The sequence below is a fragment of the Gadus chalcogrammus genome, chromosome 14, assembly GCF_026213295.1.
Source record: "Gadus chalcogrammus isolate NIFS_2021 chromosome 14, NIFS_Gcha_1.0, whole genome shotgun sequence".
In the NCBI taxonomy this organism is placed as follows: domain Eukaryota; kingdom Metazoa; phylum Chordata; class Actinopteri; order Gadiformes; family Gadidae; genus Gadus; species Gadus chalcogrammus.
Genome location: NC_079425.1, coordinates 2,978,657 through 2,994,174, shown reverse-complemented (window position 1 = coordinate 2,994,174; position 15,518 = coordinate 2,978,657). Strand labels below are relative to the sequence as shown.

At 53.1% G+C, this 15,518-nt stretch overlaps 1 protein-coding gene across 1 annotated transcript in view; it reads left to right on the top strand.

The window, feature by feature from the left end:
* Nucleotides 1-15,518, top strand: part of LOC130403591 (protein kinase C-binding protein NELL1-like) — a 151,447-nt gene that overhangs the window by 49,578 nt on the left and 86,351 nt on the right. The window contains exons 6-11 of the mRNA XM_056608008.1: nucleotides 2,244-2,316; nucleotides 3,066-3,148; nucleotides 7,301-7,435; nucleotides 9,230-9,332; nucleotides 10,419-10,492; nucleotides 13,230-13,329. Coding sequence (XP_056463983.1) covers nucleotides 2,244-2,316; nucleotides 3,066-3,148; nucleotides 7,301-7,435; nucleotides 9,230-9,332; nucleotides 10,419-10,492; nucleotides 13,230-13,329 — 568 coding nt within the window. The remainder of the gene's footprint in view (nucleotides 1-2,243; nucleotides 2,317-3,065; nucleotides 3,149-7,300; nucleotides 7,436-9,229; nucleotides 9,333-10,418; nucleotides 10,493-13,229; nucleotides 13,330-15,518) is intronic.

Genomic DNA, 15,518 nt, shown 5'->3' with positions numbered 1-15,518 from the left:
CCCTAGCAACCAGCCGCACGAGAGGCGTGCAGGCAGGAAGCGGGAACAGCAGGGGACGGCAGCGGTGAGATAGGGACAGGGCCGGCTAACTAGGGCTCTAAATAAAACGTATTGATCACCGCCAGCCTGCGCTCGGAGTCTCTCCTCCATCTTGCCGCCGCCGACACCAGCCCTGAGAGCCTCTCTTACTCAACGAGCTGGCGTGATAGATGATCTTTATCTGGGATCCATTGTGCCAGCCGGGCCGGCCACCGCGGGCGCCGCCCCCCCCACTCCAGCCCCAGCCGGGGCAGCGAGCCGTCGGTGTGGTGTGCACGACCTATTGTTCAGAGCACTTATAGACAATGGAGAGAGAGAGAGAGGGGGAGGGGGCTGGGGCGGTGCAGATATCTGGCACACGACGATGAAGGATGACGAGATGTAGCGGAGGTGCAGGATGGCGAACAGATGCTGGCCTGCGTCGAGGCGGGTTCATTGATCGGACGGCTCGCGCTGTTCTCCGCTCCTCAGCGCTTTATTTGTATTGGCACCTTTTAACCTTTACATTGTCTTTTCTCTCTCGCTCTCTCTTGCTGTCTCTCCACTCTTTCTCTCTGTCTCTCTCTCTCTGTCCCTGTCTCTGTCTCTCTGTCTCTTCCGCCATTTCTCTCCACCCCCACACTCGCACTCTCTCGCTCACTCGCTCGCTTTCTTTCTTTCTTTCTCTTTCCTCCTCCTTTTCTCTCTCCTTCCCAAAAATCTCTCTCTCTCTCTCCCTCTCCCCACTCTTTGGCTCTCTTCCTCCCGACTCCCCCCCTCTCCCCCCAACTCTCTCTCTCCTACAGCTCTCTCTGCGGCTAGCTAATCAGCCCTCGCTGAAGCTAGCCAGGGTAGGCAATTTATTTCAGGAGTCTTTTTGTCCATATGTTTTAAAATTCTCTTTACATCCCGAAGGCAATAACTCAAATGCTCTGACAAAAAAACTGTAAAGTCCTGCTATCTGTGGCTGTCACCGGCCCGTAATAAGCCCGTCCGCGCCAGTGTATAATCACTCCCTCAGGCTAGGTGCTCCCCGTTCTATCAGAGGTGCCCAGAGCGAGCCGCCTCCTCGGCTTCACGGCCGCGTCGATGATTAGCCCATGAGCGGAGGCTAATGGAGGCAAAACACCTGCGACCACAACAGGGACGTTTCAAACCTGCAGCACGTACACAAAAACACTGAGGCGCTGACAGAATATTTAAGCCGCGGTCAGACTCGGCTGAATGAGATGCGGCGTTGTCCTTCCTTGTAAATCTGGTCATCAAACACGCCCTCGCCGAATCCCCAGGTGATGAGGTAGACCTTGTGCGGGAATAACACAGCTCAGAGAATCCTCCATCACCTCCGCGCGCGCGCGTGCGTGCGTGTGTGTGTGTGTGTGTGTGTGTGTGTGTGTGTGCGCGCATGTGTCTGTGTGCATGTTTGTGCGTGCATTTATCGGTTTGCGTGTATGTGTCCACGTCTGTGTGGCATTCATGCGCACGTGTGTGTGTGTGTATGTGTGTGTGTGCGTTGGTTTGTTCACTTTTTCGAGTAGGGGGGGGCATAATGCACCCGACAGGGCTTGAATGACCCACTGATCACAGACAATGGCCTGTGATCAGGGCTCCTCCATCTCCCCCCTGGGCCTGATGCACATCTTTATTTCCCCTTCCCACTGACACCGTCCGGCGCGGCTCCCCCGGCTCCCCTGCTCATAGAGGGACGTAATGTCGCCATGACTCATGCAGGCTTTCCCAGCCTCCTTTCCTCAATGATCGCTCTGGGAGAAAAAGAAGCCAATCGACACTAAAGGAAAAATTCAGAGTTTTGTTTGCAGACTTGCGTTTCCAAATGTGTTTTTGAATGGATTCAACATATACCGGGCAACCTGCAGAGAGGGGATGATCGATGGCGAACAAAGTGTGCAATTATAATGTCCTTCTAGTGTTTTCGTGGGGTATCGTATGCAACCGCGAGATGATTGATGAATGTCAAAATGGGTTTCAGGCGTTTGTGTGAGATTATACGCCTTTCCCCTATAGACTGTTAGAGAAGTCATTATAAAACCAATTCGTTCTGTGCTTTCCAATGCGTTCCGCCGTGTGAAAGCCTGGCACACTTTGTTCGGAATACCTGATTCAAAATTGTCAAAAACAACCGACTTATACAATACACACGTTAAAACTATACCTACACAATCTCTCTCTCTCTCCCTCGCTCTGTCTCCATCCCCGTCGCACAGGGCGTCATTCAGGACGTGAAGCTGATCTTCGCTCCGAATGGCTACATCTCCCAGTGCCCTAACCTGAACCGCAGTAAGTACCTTCGATACACAAAGATCACTAGCACAACACCTGCAGACCGTGGCGTTGGGCCCGCGGTAGAGTGCTTGTTTATGCGTCACCCCTGGTAATCATTACAGACATGGGACAGTGCTCCACCTCCCACACGGCTCCATCCTCCTGTTCGCTGTGTCACAGGCCTGTCCTCGCCCCGCTCCACCATCTGTTTACTGTCACCCAGATGAAGACGCAGGGTGGCTGCTGTGTCCTTGTAGCCCCCCCCCCCCCCCCCCCATCCACACCCGGGACTGATCAATAAGCCGTGTAATCACAACTCCTCGCTCTGCTTTTGACACCGACGCCCGATCGAATACCACCGGCCTTGATTTAAGTATTGTACCCAAAACATTATAAAAACATAAACACAGAAATATCTACTTTTATCTTTGATGGCCGCACCGTTGCCTTTAGCTGAGGAGACGGTGAAGAGGACAGCCTAGCATAGGATGTAGCGTGGGACCACAGGAGCGGATCCGACCTGCGTCGCTACAAGGCGTAGTGCTAACACGGATAGCACAAGCTGATTGAGCCCCCCCCCCCCCCCCCCCCCACTCCTCCAGTTTACTCAACTTTGCCTTTCAACTTGGCGTTTGTCTTTCTCGACAGCGGTTGAACGACGGGGTTCGATGTCACTAATCTCTGTCTTCCTCCTCCTCTCTCTCTCTCTCTCTCCCCGGTATCGCTACCCTCGGTTCGCTCTTGATCTCCTTTCCCGTGTTGAGCCTGTCCGACCTGCAGTGATTTCCTGAGCCTGGTGCAGGGTATCATGGACCTGCAGGAGGTGCTGGCCAAGATGACCCTGAAGGTGAGAGTGCCCGGACGCTGGTCGCCTCTTAATCTGAGCCGCCGTCGCAGGTGTGTGTGTGTGTGTGTGTGCGCGTGTCAGTGTGTGTGTGTTGGTAATTAGCATGTTGGACACAACCTTTGAACCTCTAGTTGATCGATAATGGAATGACATCGTGGTGATTAAAAATGTCAAATAAATAAGAAAAAACAATTATCGCTCTCGCTCGGCCCTATTGTGGACTCGTTTGGAAAATACTTCAACCGCTCGTTCGACCTAAGTCTAACTGTTTTATATTGAGCAATACTTTGTTTTTGTTATGTTTACATCTCACCTTATTGATCGTTTTCTAATTATGTGTTATTAAGCATTCATTTTGTTATTGTTTGTTGGTGATTAACATAAATTCTGCAACACTGACAGATTTAATTATGCAGCAGAAGCTAGTCCTAACAGTAGTTAGCATTAGCATTAATGTTCAACTTTGTCTATTCACAAGGAACTCGCCTTTTTAGCATTTCATTTACCTAAGTAGCCCCTTCTTTTTACAAACAGGCTCTTTTTAGCATTTCAATTTTCTAAGTAACCTCTTCTTCCAAACGGCCTCTTCCTTTGGTGGCGTTGCATTAGTAAATTGTTAAAGGTACGCTATTCCGATAAGTGTGGCTATTAACAGAATTGCTAAACCTTTTTTTCTGTCTGCTTGTTGGACTAAAGCCCCCTGCCGTGTGGGCAACAGATTAGTCGTTTAATCCAGGGTAGACTTTTATGAACTGATACAAAACATTCTGTATTCCCTAACCCAACCACTACCACCACCACCACCACCACCACCACCACCCCCAGCACCAAAACCACCACCACCAACACCATCACCACCACCACCACCAACACCAGCACCATCCCCACCCCTATAACCACAACACCACCGCCAACACCACCACCACCACCACCACCACCACCACCACCACCACCACCACGCCCCCGTGACCGCCCCTCTGTGAACAGCTGCTCTGCCTATCTTTCCATCATGTACCATGCGGCGTTCTCTGCCCCCAATAACACACGTCAAACGTGTGAAGATCTGCAACCTACGCACAGACCTAACCTAACCTACGCACGGCGTTCCCCGCATTCCCACCTCCTCCTCCGTTGACGTGCGCGGCCTCCATCACGCTTCCTTTGCTGGGCGTGTTTTTTCGGGCGCGTGGGGAGCGCAAACGACAGATGGACAGCATGACGGGGGGGGGGGGGGGGGGGGGCGAAGGTGGAGACGGCCGCGACCTCGATGATGCAATCCCGGTGTAAATAAGAGCAGAACGGAGCTCATTAGCCTACCGCTGGGTCCACCCCTCTCGCCCTCTCTCCCCCCCATCTCTCCCCCGCGCTCTCCCCCCTCTACTCATCCTGCCTCCCACCCCTGCGGTGCCAGGGTGTTGGCGGATGACACACTGTCGTCTCCGGAAGCGATCGCGTCTCCTGTCCGTCACGCGGGGTGGGAGGGGGGGAGGGAGGGAGGGAGGGAGGGGGTAGGTGGAGGTGAGCGATAATTGCCGTCCCCAGCTGTGTGATGAGAGGTGTCGGGGACGGCGGGGAGGGGAAGGATGCGTTTACACGAATGCCTCGTCATGCGTGGATTAACAGCGCCGTGGAGGCTGTGCGTGCGTGGTCCGTTAGACGGAGGGGGAGGCGGGGGGACAGGGAGAGACGGAGAGCCTGGTGGGTGCTGTCTTGCTGTTATGGAGATGGGGAGGACAGTCATAACTGTGAGGGGAGACGGATGCTCCAAGGCTCGTCAAGGTCACAGCGCTAAACGGGGGGTACAGTAGCCTGTGGTCCTGTATACACACACACACACTGACTGTCAGATGTATGCATGTACGCACACACACACCTACACACTTACTCACACACACACACACAATGGGTTAATGTTTAAGAAATGCAGATCCATGTTTCTCTCTCTCTGTGGCTCGTTTCTAATTCTGTCCACACTCCCAACTCCAGCTCAATATTTGAGCACATCAACGTTACAAAAGATGAGTTCTGTCTTGGCTTCCCTCCCTCTCTCCCGTCCTCTTCTCCCCTGGGGCCTAGCCTTGTCTATCCACTGCGTTCCGAGGGCATATGTGTATATTTAAGAACTAGACTCAAAGTGTCTGGTGGTATTTGGGCCTGGTAGAGTACAGGTGTGTATTTTGTCCCAACTACTACAGCCTCTCGCGGTCTGAAATTGCATTTCAGACATTTTGTTTAGAGGATTGACAGGATGCTTCTCCCATCTACACCCCCCCCCCCCACCATCTCCAACCCCATTATCTCCACTCCCCCCTCACGCCCAACCCCCCAGCAAGGAATCCCCTCTGAACGAAATGAAGCCCTTTGACAGCCAACCTTTTCCAGAGAGAGAGAGAGAGAGAGAGAGAGAGAGAGAGAGAGAGAGAGAGAGAGAGAGAGAGAGAGAGAGAGAGAGAGAGAGAGAGAGAGAGAGAGAGAGAGAGAGAGAGAGAGAGAGAGAGAGAGAGAGAGAGAGAGAGAGAGAGAGAGAGAGAGAGAGAGCGCAGAGGGAAGGATAATTCTTTCCACCGCTGTCCTTTGGCTGATGCCTAGCTCTGGCCAGCGTCAGAGCGAAGGGGAGGCAGGGCGCGAGGGTTTGTGGTAATTGTTGGTAGCAGGCGAGGATCAGACCCAGAGGATAACCTCGGGTCGGAACTTCACCTCCTGACCCCGGGAGGGAGATTGAGCCCTGCGGCTCAATCTCTCTCAGACTGCCCTATGAACACGGCACTAATTGATTGTGTGAGGGTCAGTCACAAGTAGATTGGGGAGATGTGTGTGTGTGTGTGTGTGTGTGTGTGTGTGTGTGTGTGTTTGATGTGCTGTTTATTGTGATTTGTTCTTGTGGTGCATGGCGCCCTTACTCCTTGAGTCCTCCCTTGCGAGTGTCACCATAGTGATGAAATTGTCAACAGCAGCATCTCCCCTTTGGGACGTGGTTGTTCAGGGCAACCAGGGTCCACAAGGGGGAGTTCTGTGTGTCTGTGTGGGGGGGGGAGGTGTGTCTGTGTGGGGGGGGGAGGTGTGTGGGTGTGTGCGTGTGTGGGTGTGGGTGTTGGTGGGTGTTTGGTGTGTGTGTGTGTATGGGGAGAGCGTGTGTGTCTGGGAGAGTGTGTGTGTGTGTGTGTGGGGGAGAGTGTGTGTGGGGGAGAGTGTGTGTTTTCTGTGGGAGGGTGTGTGTGTGGGGGGGGGGGGGGGGGGGGGGGGAGCGTGTGCGTGTGTGTGTGTGTGTGTGTGTGTGTTTAGTGGGTGTGTGCGCAGGCGCAGTAAGAGCGATCAGAGAGTGCGAACGAGAAGCAGAGCCCTAAAGGTCCATGCTGTGCTTGATGCTTGTGTGTAAAGTAGGTCCCAAGGCCTGCAACACGAGTGCAATTAGAGGCACCACGTGACACTCTATTCATCAACTAATTACCAATGCATCTCAACAACACATCTCTCTCTGAAGAACCCGCTTCAGCACAAAAGGCAGTTTTTCAGCCTTAAATGATGATGATGCTCTCGTGTTTGTTAGGTAAGCGAGCGAGCACTCAAGGGTTGGACGTGAGGTGGAACTAAATTAGACTAGAGGTGCTAGCTAGGATCCACTTGACCCCACATTTATTTCCCCCTAAAGCCGAAACCTTTCGAAAAACTGAATACTATTAAGATTTGTTTATATACCTCCCTGGCCTGAGACTTTGGGACTTTAGGGCTTTAGACCTCCGCACAGAAATGAAAAGTTTGAGGTGATTAAAATCTGCTTGAAAAGATTTAGGCTGCGACTATAATTACGAATAAATCCATAAAGAAGGGAATGTTTAATAGGTGTTTCCTGGGAAGGCTTTTCTTCTGTATTTCCACGTGTATGTGTGTGTTGCGGTGTGACCTTCTGCGTGTGCGTGCGCAATAGTCTGCATACACAGTACACCATATGTATCACCCTGTGTCCTTACGTGAGCACACACTTGACACATTGGAGTATGAGCAAGTCGTGTGTGTCGCCGTTGAAACGCACGGCCACGCCCCCCTGTCCTGTCCACGCCCCTCTGGCCTGACCACGCCCATCTGTCCTGACCACGCCCCTCTATCTTGACCACGCCCCTCTGTCTTGACCACGCCCCTCTCCCTTGTGTCCAGCTGAACTACGCAGAGACCAGGCTGACCCAGTTGGAGGGGTGCCACTGTGAGCGGATGTGCAGCGCCAACGGCCTCCTCTACCGGGACAAGGAGCTGTGGCTGGAGCCCGAGAACTGCCGCAACTGTGCCTGCAAGGTGGGCGTCGCCCCCTTCCCTCCTCTACACCAATCCCTCGTTGGCTAGCCAACCCCCCCCCCCCCCCCCCCCCCCCTCCTCTACACCAATCCCTCGTTGGCTAGCCAACCCCCACCCCCCCCCCCCCCTCCCTCCTCTACACCAATCTCTCGCTAGCTAGCTAACTCGCCCCCCTCTCTCTCTCTGCTCCCTTAAACCATGGAACCGAATCGATTGCTGTACAAATGATTCTCAGTTTTGGTTTATTCGTAAGGGACAGGTAAAACGAAGCATTGACAGTTGCAGAAGCAGTGTCCGATGTCTTGTACGTTTGACGTGCATATAGCCGAAGCTAATTTCCAACACCACTCCCTCTCCGTGGGCATTGACAGTACAATCAATCGCCAGGGTACATTTGGGGCATTTAGCACTGCACATCAAGATGCCTTTATCCAAAGCGATTGGTCTGAGGAGTCGGGGTAAAATGTTTCAGTCCCTTTACGATACCGTATCGGGAAGACAACCGCTTTACTGATTCACGTTGGCGTTGGCATCTCCAGGCGTCCAACCATCAGCCTCCCTCTGTACTTCCACCTCATACCGCCACCCCAAAGAGATGGCGGTAGTGTTGAACCAGGCCAGGCTGGGGCCGCGGGGGGGGGGGGCGGCCGAGCGAGGAGGCGTTCGGACGTCCTCACCGCATCACACCCGCCTGATTTCCCCCCACGCGCTACTTACTGATCGCCTGCACCGACGAGATGAGTCATGTGTGGTGGAGAGGGAGATGGAAGCACGCGTACACACACGTGCGCACAAACGTGCACGCACACACACACACACGTACAAACACGTACACACACACACACACACACACACACACACACACACACACACACACACACACACACACCCACACACAGGGGGGAGAGGGGGGAGAGAGAGAGAGACACACACATGCAGACACAAAAACAGGTAGTGGTGGAGAGATACTGAGAGAGAGTCTGACAGACAGACAGACAGACACGGGTAGCAGTAGAGAGACACTGAGAGAGAGTCTGACAGACAGACAGACAGACAGACACGGGTAGTAGTAGAGAGATACTGAGAGAGAGTCTGACAGACAGACAGACAGACACAGGTAGTAGTAGAGAGATACTGAGAGAGAGTCAGACAGACAGACAGACAGACACGGGTAGCAGTAGGGAGACACTGAGAGAGAGTCTGACAGACAGACAGACAGACACGGGTAGCAGTAGGGAGATACTGAGAGAGAGTCAGACACATGGAGAGAGAGAGAGAGAGAGGTACAGGGAGATCACAGGTGTAACTGAGACACAGCCCCAGGTCTTTTTCCACACTCCCTCCACCTGCCTTCCGCGGTGCAGTGGCGGTTTGAGCAGCCTCGGCACGTCGCTGTCTGCCGCGTGTCTCGTGCCCCGGCTGATGTATCGCATTACATCGCCGTGTTCCCGCGAACGCTGAGCTCGCCGCAGAGGACGGCAGGGGTCTGTGTGCAGATGTACGTCCCGCCCGACGTATAGGTGTCAAGGCTCCTTCTTTCTCTATTTCTCTCCGTCTCTCCCTCTCGCAGTCTTCATCTCTCGCTTTCATCTTCGCTTTCTTCTCTCTACTCTCTCTCTCTCTCTCTCTATTCTCTGTCTCTGTCTCTGTCTCTGTCTCTGTCTCTGTCTCTGTCTCTGTCTCTGTCTCTGTCTCTCTCTCTCTGTCTCTGTCTCTCTTTCTCTCTGTCTCTCTCTCTCTCTCTCTCTGGGAGGTGGCTGTCCTCCTCTAAGGTTCTCCTCCTGTCCTCCACAGAACGGCGTGGTGGAGTGCCGGCGGATCTTCTGTCCGCCGGCCAACTGTTCCAAGGACTCTCTGGCCGTGCACATCAACGGCACCTGCTGCAAGAAGTGTCGACGTGAGTAGGGGCCCCCGGCCTGGCACGTGGGTGGCCCCGGTCGGACCCCGATGTGTCAGGGCTCCTGAAGTGCCCTGGATGGGGAGGGATGGGGAATGTTGAGAACTGGCAGAACCTAGATATATGAGAGAGAGAGAGAGAGAGAGAGAGAGAGAGAGAGGGCGGGGGAGAGAGAGGGCGGGGGAGAGAGAGAGAGAGAGGAGACTTGCTCCACGCTGTCTCCTGGCTCCCAGCGCGTGGAGGGGGGGGGGGTCTACTTACTGTTACAGTTCCACAGAGGCCTTAGCCTTGCTTACCAGCTTAACTGAAATACCACGATCCCACTGGGATAGACTGTGTCTGTGAATAATTTCAACGCCTCCTCCTCCTCTATCTCCTCCTCCTCCTCCTCTTCTCTCAACACCCTCTAGCCCCCCCCCCCCCCCCCCCCCCCCTGCCTCTGTGAACATCTGAGGTCTGGCTCAGAGGAAACGGCAGAGCTCCAGAAAGCAGTGTTGTTGCTGCTGCTGCTTCTGCCTCTCAGTCCACACCCCAGAGAGCAGCGCAGGCAGGCTCCATCTCGTAAGCCTCGTGGCGTGCTATTTCTGCCCTATCACCAGAGGAATCTGCTGAGGACCGTCCTCTGTTGTATTCTTAATGGGCTGCTACAGCCCTCGCACTCTCCCTCTCTCTCCCCCGTCTCCCTCGCTATCACGTCGAAAACGCGCAGATGGGCTTTCACGCTCGTCTTCTCTCTCTCTCTCTCTCTCTCTCCCTCTCTCTCTCTCTCGCTCTCTCTCTCTCTCTCTCGCTCTCTCGCTCTCTCGCTCTCTCTCTCGCTCTCTCTCTCCCCATCTCGCTCTCTCTCTTTCCCTCCATTCCGCACAGACCCAAGCTATCCCAACCATGGTTTTGAGCTTTTCTCAATTCCCGAGGCTGTTTATAAAAATCTCCCAGGGGAACATAATGTGTTGCGCGAGAGAATCATTCCTGCTATCTTCTTGCCTTGTTTCTGTGCCCTTCTTGTTACACCGTTGTGATTGCTTTGTTATTTTAACTGCTGTTATTTTTTTCTATTTAGTCTCTATGTGTTTTCTTCCCCGACAGCTAAATGCACCTACATGGGCCAGAGCTTCTCAGAAGGTCAACGCTTCCTGTCCAAGAGTTGCAGGGAATGCAAGGTACCTTCTCCGACCTCGCTGCAGCAATCCATTCTGTGTTAACTGGGCAGGGGTTCTGGCTCTTGCTCGCTCTCGCTCGCTCGCACGCTCTCGCTCTCTGTCTCTCTCGTTTTATCTCTCTCTCTCTCTCTCTCTCTCTCTCTCTCTCTCTCTCACTCTCGTCTCCTCCTCTCTCGCTCTCCTCTCTCTCATCTCCTCTCCTCTCATCTCTCTCTCCTCTCCTCTCTCCTCTCTCTCTCTCTCTCTCTCTCTCTCTCTCTCTCTCTCTCTCTCTCCATTCGTAAATTGATCTATAATCGGTCTACTGGTCTGCATGGTTATTCCGTTGGCCGGTGGTTATTAGTCTTAGCCCAATCATCTCTCTCTCTCTCTCTCTCTCTCTCTCTCTCTCTCTCCCCCTCTCACTCTCTGTCTGTGTCTCTCTCTCCTGGCGAGGTAATTAGAAAAACAGGAACGGTTCCACACAGGCTTAATCACTGTGCAGTCTATAATGAAAGGCTTTATCCCCATCCGGAGCAGAACAGAGGTAGTGTCCCCTTTAAGAAGGCGCCATTCATCTACAGAAGGCGTGTTTACATGGAGAGGATGAGAGTGTTGCACGCCACTAATTGTTTACAATGGAATCTCTTTCTTTGCAATTAGCCTTTTGAGACCTTTAAAGCATTATTTTCATGATTGTCTGAAAGCTTTGATTTAAACAGTTGCAGACTTCCCCTTACAAAGTACGCCTGTAGTGCTTGTAAATTGCCTATTTGTTATTGGGTGCAATTTCCCATCTGCTCCGAGTATTATGGGATGGCAACAAGAGGAGAGAGCGAGAGTCACGCATATTAATCATAGTTTGTTTTGCGTCGCGGTTTGTCTGCCGAGGCTGGTGACAGTCTGTTGTGTGCATAGTAGGTCTTCACTAAGCAATGGCATTCACATCCTTTGTCACCCACAATAGGACTTGACGATCCAATTTAGTGTATGCGTCTGTGTGTGTGCACCAGTGTGTGTGTGCGATTTGTTACTGCTGATTTTTGGTATCCAATGCACTTGGAGCTCAGCATGCACATTGGGTCATTAACAACTCTAGACCTATCACGGGTTTGAATTTTATGAGACAAATTGTCCCGCTGATACGATCATTATAACCAAATGCGCCTTCAGGTTTTTGTGGCACATTAATCCTTCACAAGTAGTGTTGAGGGATGTAGCAACAAAATGAACCCTTTGATGGTTCACCATATAACACCAGTGAGATGTAGTTAGCCTGCGTTCAGCTCCATTGTCAGGTCACACGTGAAGCACAGAGCCACAGAGGTGTGTAGACGAGGGGAACACAAAGCCACAATGATGTCAAATCAGTCGAGTGGCTTGTGTTTATTTGTGTGTAGCGAGCTCCTCGCATCGCACAGAGCCAGCGCAGTGTGTGTAGCACTCCTGGTAACTCTGACAGCTTCTCAATACGGGGCAGGCACTCACAATGGGGAACAGACTGCCAGGCTTTCAATTAATATCAAATAGTCTCTCTCGCAGTCCCTCTCTCTGTCTCTGTCTCTGTCTCTCTCTCGCTCTCCCCCTGTCTGCGTAATGCGCCATGAGTATCACGCCGGCCTGTATCGCTGACTCTCACTGGTGTTTGATGCTGGAGGTGGAATAAAAAGTGCAGGAGGCTGCGAGCGGTATGGATCGTTAGAGGTGAGCGCTGCTATCGCTGTGCTGTTTGCTGCTCAAAACGTGAGCCTGTGCCACGGTGTGTGTGTGTGTGTGTGTGTGTGTGTGTGTGTGGCGAAACCGAATCAGCAGAGAGAGAGGAGACATCGTGGCCGTCCCCATCGGGAGAGGTTCAGATTGGTGCCATGTGCGGACCGACAGACAGGCGGGTTGATGAGGACAGCTTTGAAGCAGCCGTTTCAAGGAGACTGAGGATGTGTGGGGGACAAGGATGGGAGCGACTCAGACAGAACGTGGCATTCTGGGAGCACCAGAGCGCTCGCACGGACGGCTGTGGTCGGTGGTACGGACCGCAGCCACGGCTTTTAGCTCTGGAGGGCTCATGGGAGGAGGAGGCCATCTGCGTTGGCTGTTGTCTATGCTCCCGTTTCGGTCATGGGACTTTTGCCCGGCGGCCATTTTTGTAGTTGTCTTGTTGCTGCCGCTGAGGTTAGCAGCTGGGCAAAGTGCACAACAATGCCGGGTGTGTTGTCGTAAATAGAGACCCTGAGAGCTGTCAACTCGGAGACTTTGATTCATCTGTTTGGACAAGTCTGCCGCACAGCCACTACACCGGCCTCCCTCGTCTCCTGTGACAGTGAAGGGTAAAACAACACTTTTGTTTAGCCGTCAATATTTACCGCGTTGATGATGGTGGGCAGGTAGATTATAGCAACCATTAAACGCACAACCTTCTTGTATGTATGGCTTTGCCGCCCTCCTGACGGAACCGTTCCGATGAACATCCTATGGTAGAGCGGGGTGGCTGGTAACCAAAAGGTTGCTAGTTCGATCCCCGGCTCCTCCTAGCTGTGTCGAGGTGTCCCTGAGCAAGGCACCTCACCCTCACTGCTCCCGACGAGCTGACTGTCGCCTTGCGTGGTTGACACCGCCGTCGGTGTGTGAATGTGTACATGAAGGGGTGCATGAATGGGTGAATGTTGGGCAATGTTGTAAAGTGCTTTGAGTGGCCACTGGTTAGAAAAGCGCTCTATAAACGCAGTCCATTTACCGTTTGCCATTATCCACGCCCTTCCAGAACGGTCTGATGGTGAAGGTGGCCGAGCCGTGTCCGGAGCTAAACTGCACGCGCGCCGACCAGATCCTCCCCGACAACAGATGCTGCAACGTCTGCAAAGGTGGGTGCCTTGTTCCTTCCCCTTCGAACTCCCCGTCAAAGGCATCCTCCCGTCGCTGACCTCAACCAATCGCGGTGCGCGGAGAGCTAGCCGGCGGCCTCTTCGTCATGGCGCCCGGGTCACACGTGACGACACCGGTAGGTCGTTTTGCGAGCAGCCGGTGTGCGCCTCGTCCGTGTGGCTGGCTGGCCGCTCTACGGAGCAGATTGTCCGTCTGTATTAAAGCCACATCGTCTGCCAACCCCCAGTCCCTCCCCCCCCCCCCCCCCACACACACACACACTCCCGCGCCGGCTGCACCCCCCGCCAGGGCAAGCTGCCTCATCCTTCGGTGCCTTGGCACGGCTGTTCAGGGGTAAATAACCACCGCTAATTAAGTAAATAGATTGAATAAACAATTTACCAGGCGGTGGGGCTCCGTTCGACACCGGGCGAGAGAGTGGCGGAGCGGGGGTTATCTGGGGGAGCGATGGGCTTTTTGTCTCCGCTGCTCCCCAGAGGGGCAAGGGAAGGAGACGCACGCTAGTGTGTGAAGATTTAAGTGTCCTCTCTCTCTCGCTCTCCTCGCTCTCTCTCTCTCTGTCCGTCTCTCTCTCGCTCTCTCTCTCGCTCTCTCTCCCTCTCTCTCTCTCTCTCTCTCTCTCTCTTGCTCTATCGCTCTCTCCCTCTCCCTCTCTCTCTGTCACTGTGTCTCTCGCTCTCTCGCTCTCTCTCTTGCTCTCTCCCTCTCTCTCCCTCCCTCTCTCTCCCTCTCTCTCTCTCACTCTGGCTCTATCGCTCTCTCCCTCTCCCTCTCTCTCTGTCACTGTCACTCTCTCGCTCTCTCCCTCTCTCTCCCTCTCTCTCGCTCTCCCCGCTAGCTCGCTCACACCCACGATAGGGACGGCAGTGTTCTGTGTGTTCCATTCATCTGCCGCCCATGACTCAAGGCTTTGTTTCCACTCTGAAACCCAGCAGTGCCGTAACTCCAGTCTCGCTGGCGCTGCTAAATTGCTTATTATGCGTTTGTTATTGAATCAAGGCGAGAGGAAGATGCCTGGAGGGAGCCACACCACACGCGGGTGCATGTGTGTATGTGCGTATGTGTGTGCATGTTTCTCAGAGAGACTGTTTCGTGTGTCCTAGAGGGTCAGGAGGAATCAACATCGAGGACTTCAGTCCACCAGGACACACGCACGCACACACTCACACACAGACAGACACGCATGTAAATAGATATGTGTGTTCACTTCAGTAGGCTTTATAGGAAACTTGCGCTCCACTTAAATACATGTTTTGTTATTTTAATCACCAATAAGAATAACAACAGTTTGAGGAACGCTGGATGGCTTTAACTAGTCTCAGTCTACGACAGCGTTTCCAAGCACAAGCGCAGCTTCTCACGCCCCAATAGGAAGGGCCTAACGACTTTTGATTGGTCCTGCATGGTGGGTTCACTGTAATTGTTTCCAAACTGTTTTAGCAGCGAAACCTGGTGGAGATTGTCCACAGTCTCTCGTTCAGCCAAGCGTTCAGGGACTGCCTGGTGGGTCTAATCCCAGGTTGATTGAGCTGGTTCACCGAGATTGAAATCAGCTCTTCTGAAAGTGAAAACCCTGATAGTCGAGGGAAACGCTTGCTTTAGTCAGAGTTCTGGTTCAGGCTTCAACACATCCTAACCGGGCCCTTGAAACAAGACCCTGAACTGACCTCTCTTTCCTTCTCTCTCTCTCGCTCGCTCTCGCTCTCTCTCTCTCTCTGTCTCTGTCTCTCTCTCTCTCTGTCTGCATCCGTCTCGTCTCGTCTCTCTTGGTCTCCGTTCTTTCTCTCTTCCCCTCTCTCTCTCTTTTTCTCTCTTGTTCTCTCGTTCTTTCCTCTCTTACTCCTCTCTCTCTCTCTCTCTCTCTCCTCTCTCTCTCTCTATCCTCTCGCTCTCTCTCCTCGCTCTCTCTCTCTGTCTCTGTCTCTCTCTCTCTCTGTCTGTCTGTCTTGTCTCTGCTCTCTTGGTCTATGTTCTTTCTCTCTCTCCCTCTCTCTCTCTTTTCTCTCTTGTTTCTCTCGTCTTACTCTCTCTACTCCTCTCTCTCTCTCTCTCTCTCTCTCCGCTCTCGCTCTCGCTCTCTACTCTCTCGCTCGTCTCTCTCTGTCTCTGTTCTCTCTCTCTCTGTCTGTCTGTCTCTGTCTCTGTCTCTCTTGGTCTCTCGTTCTTC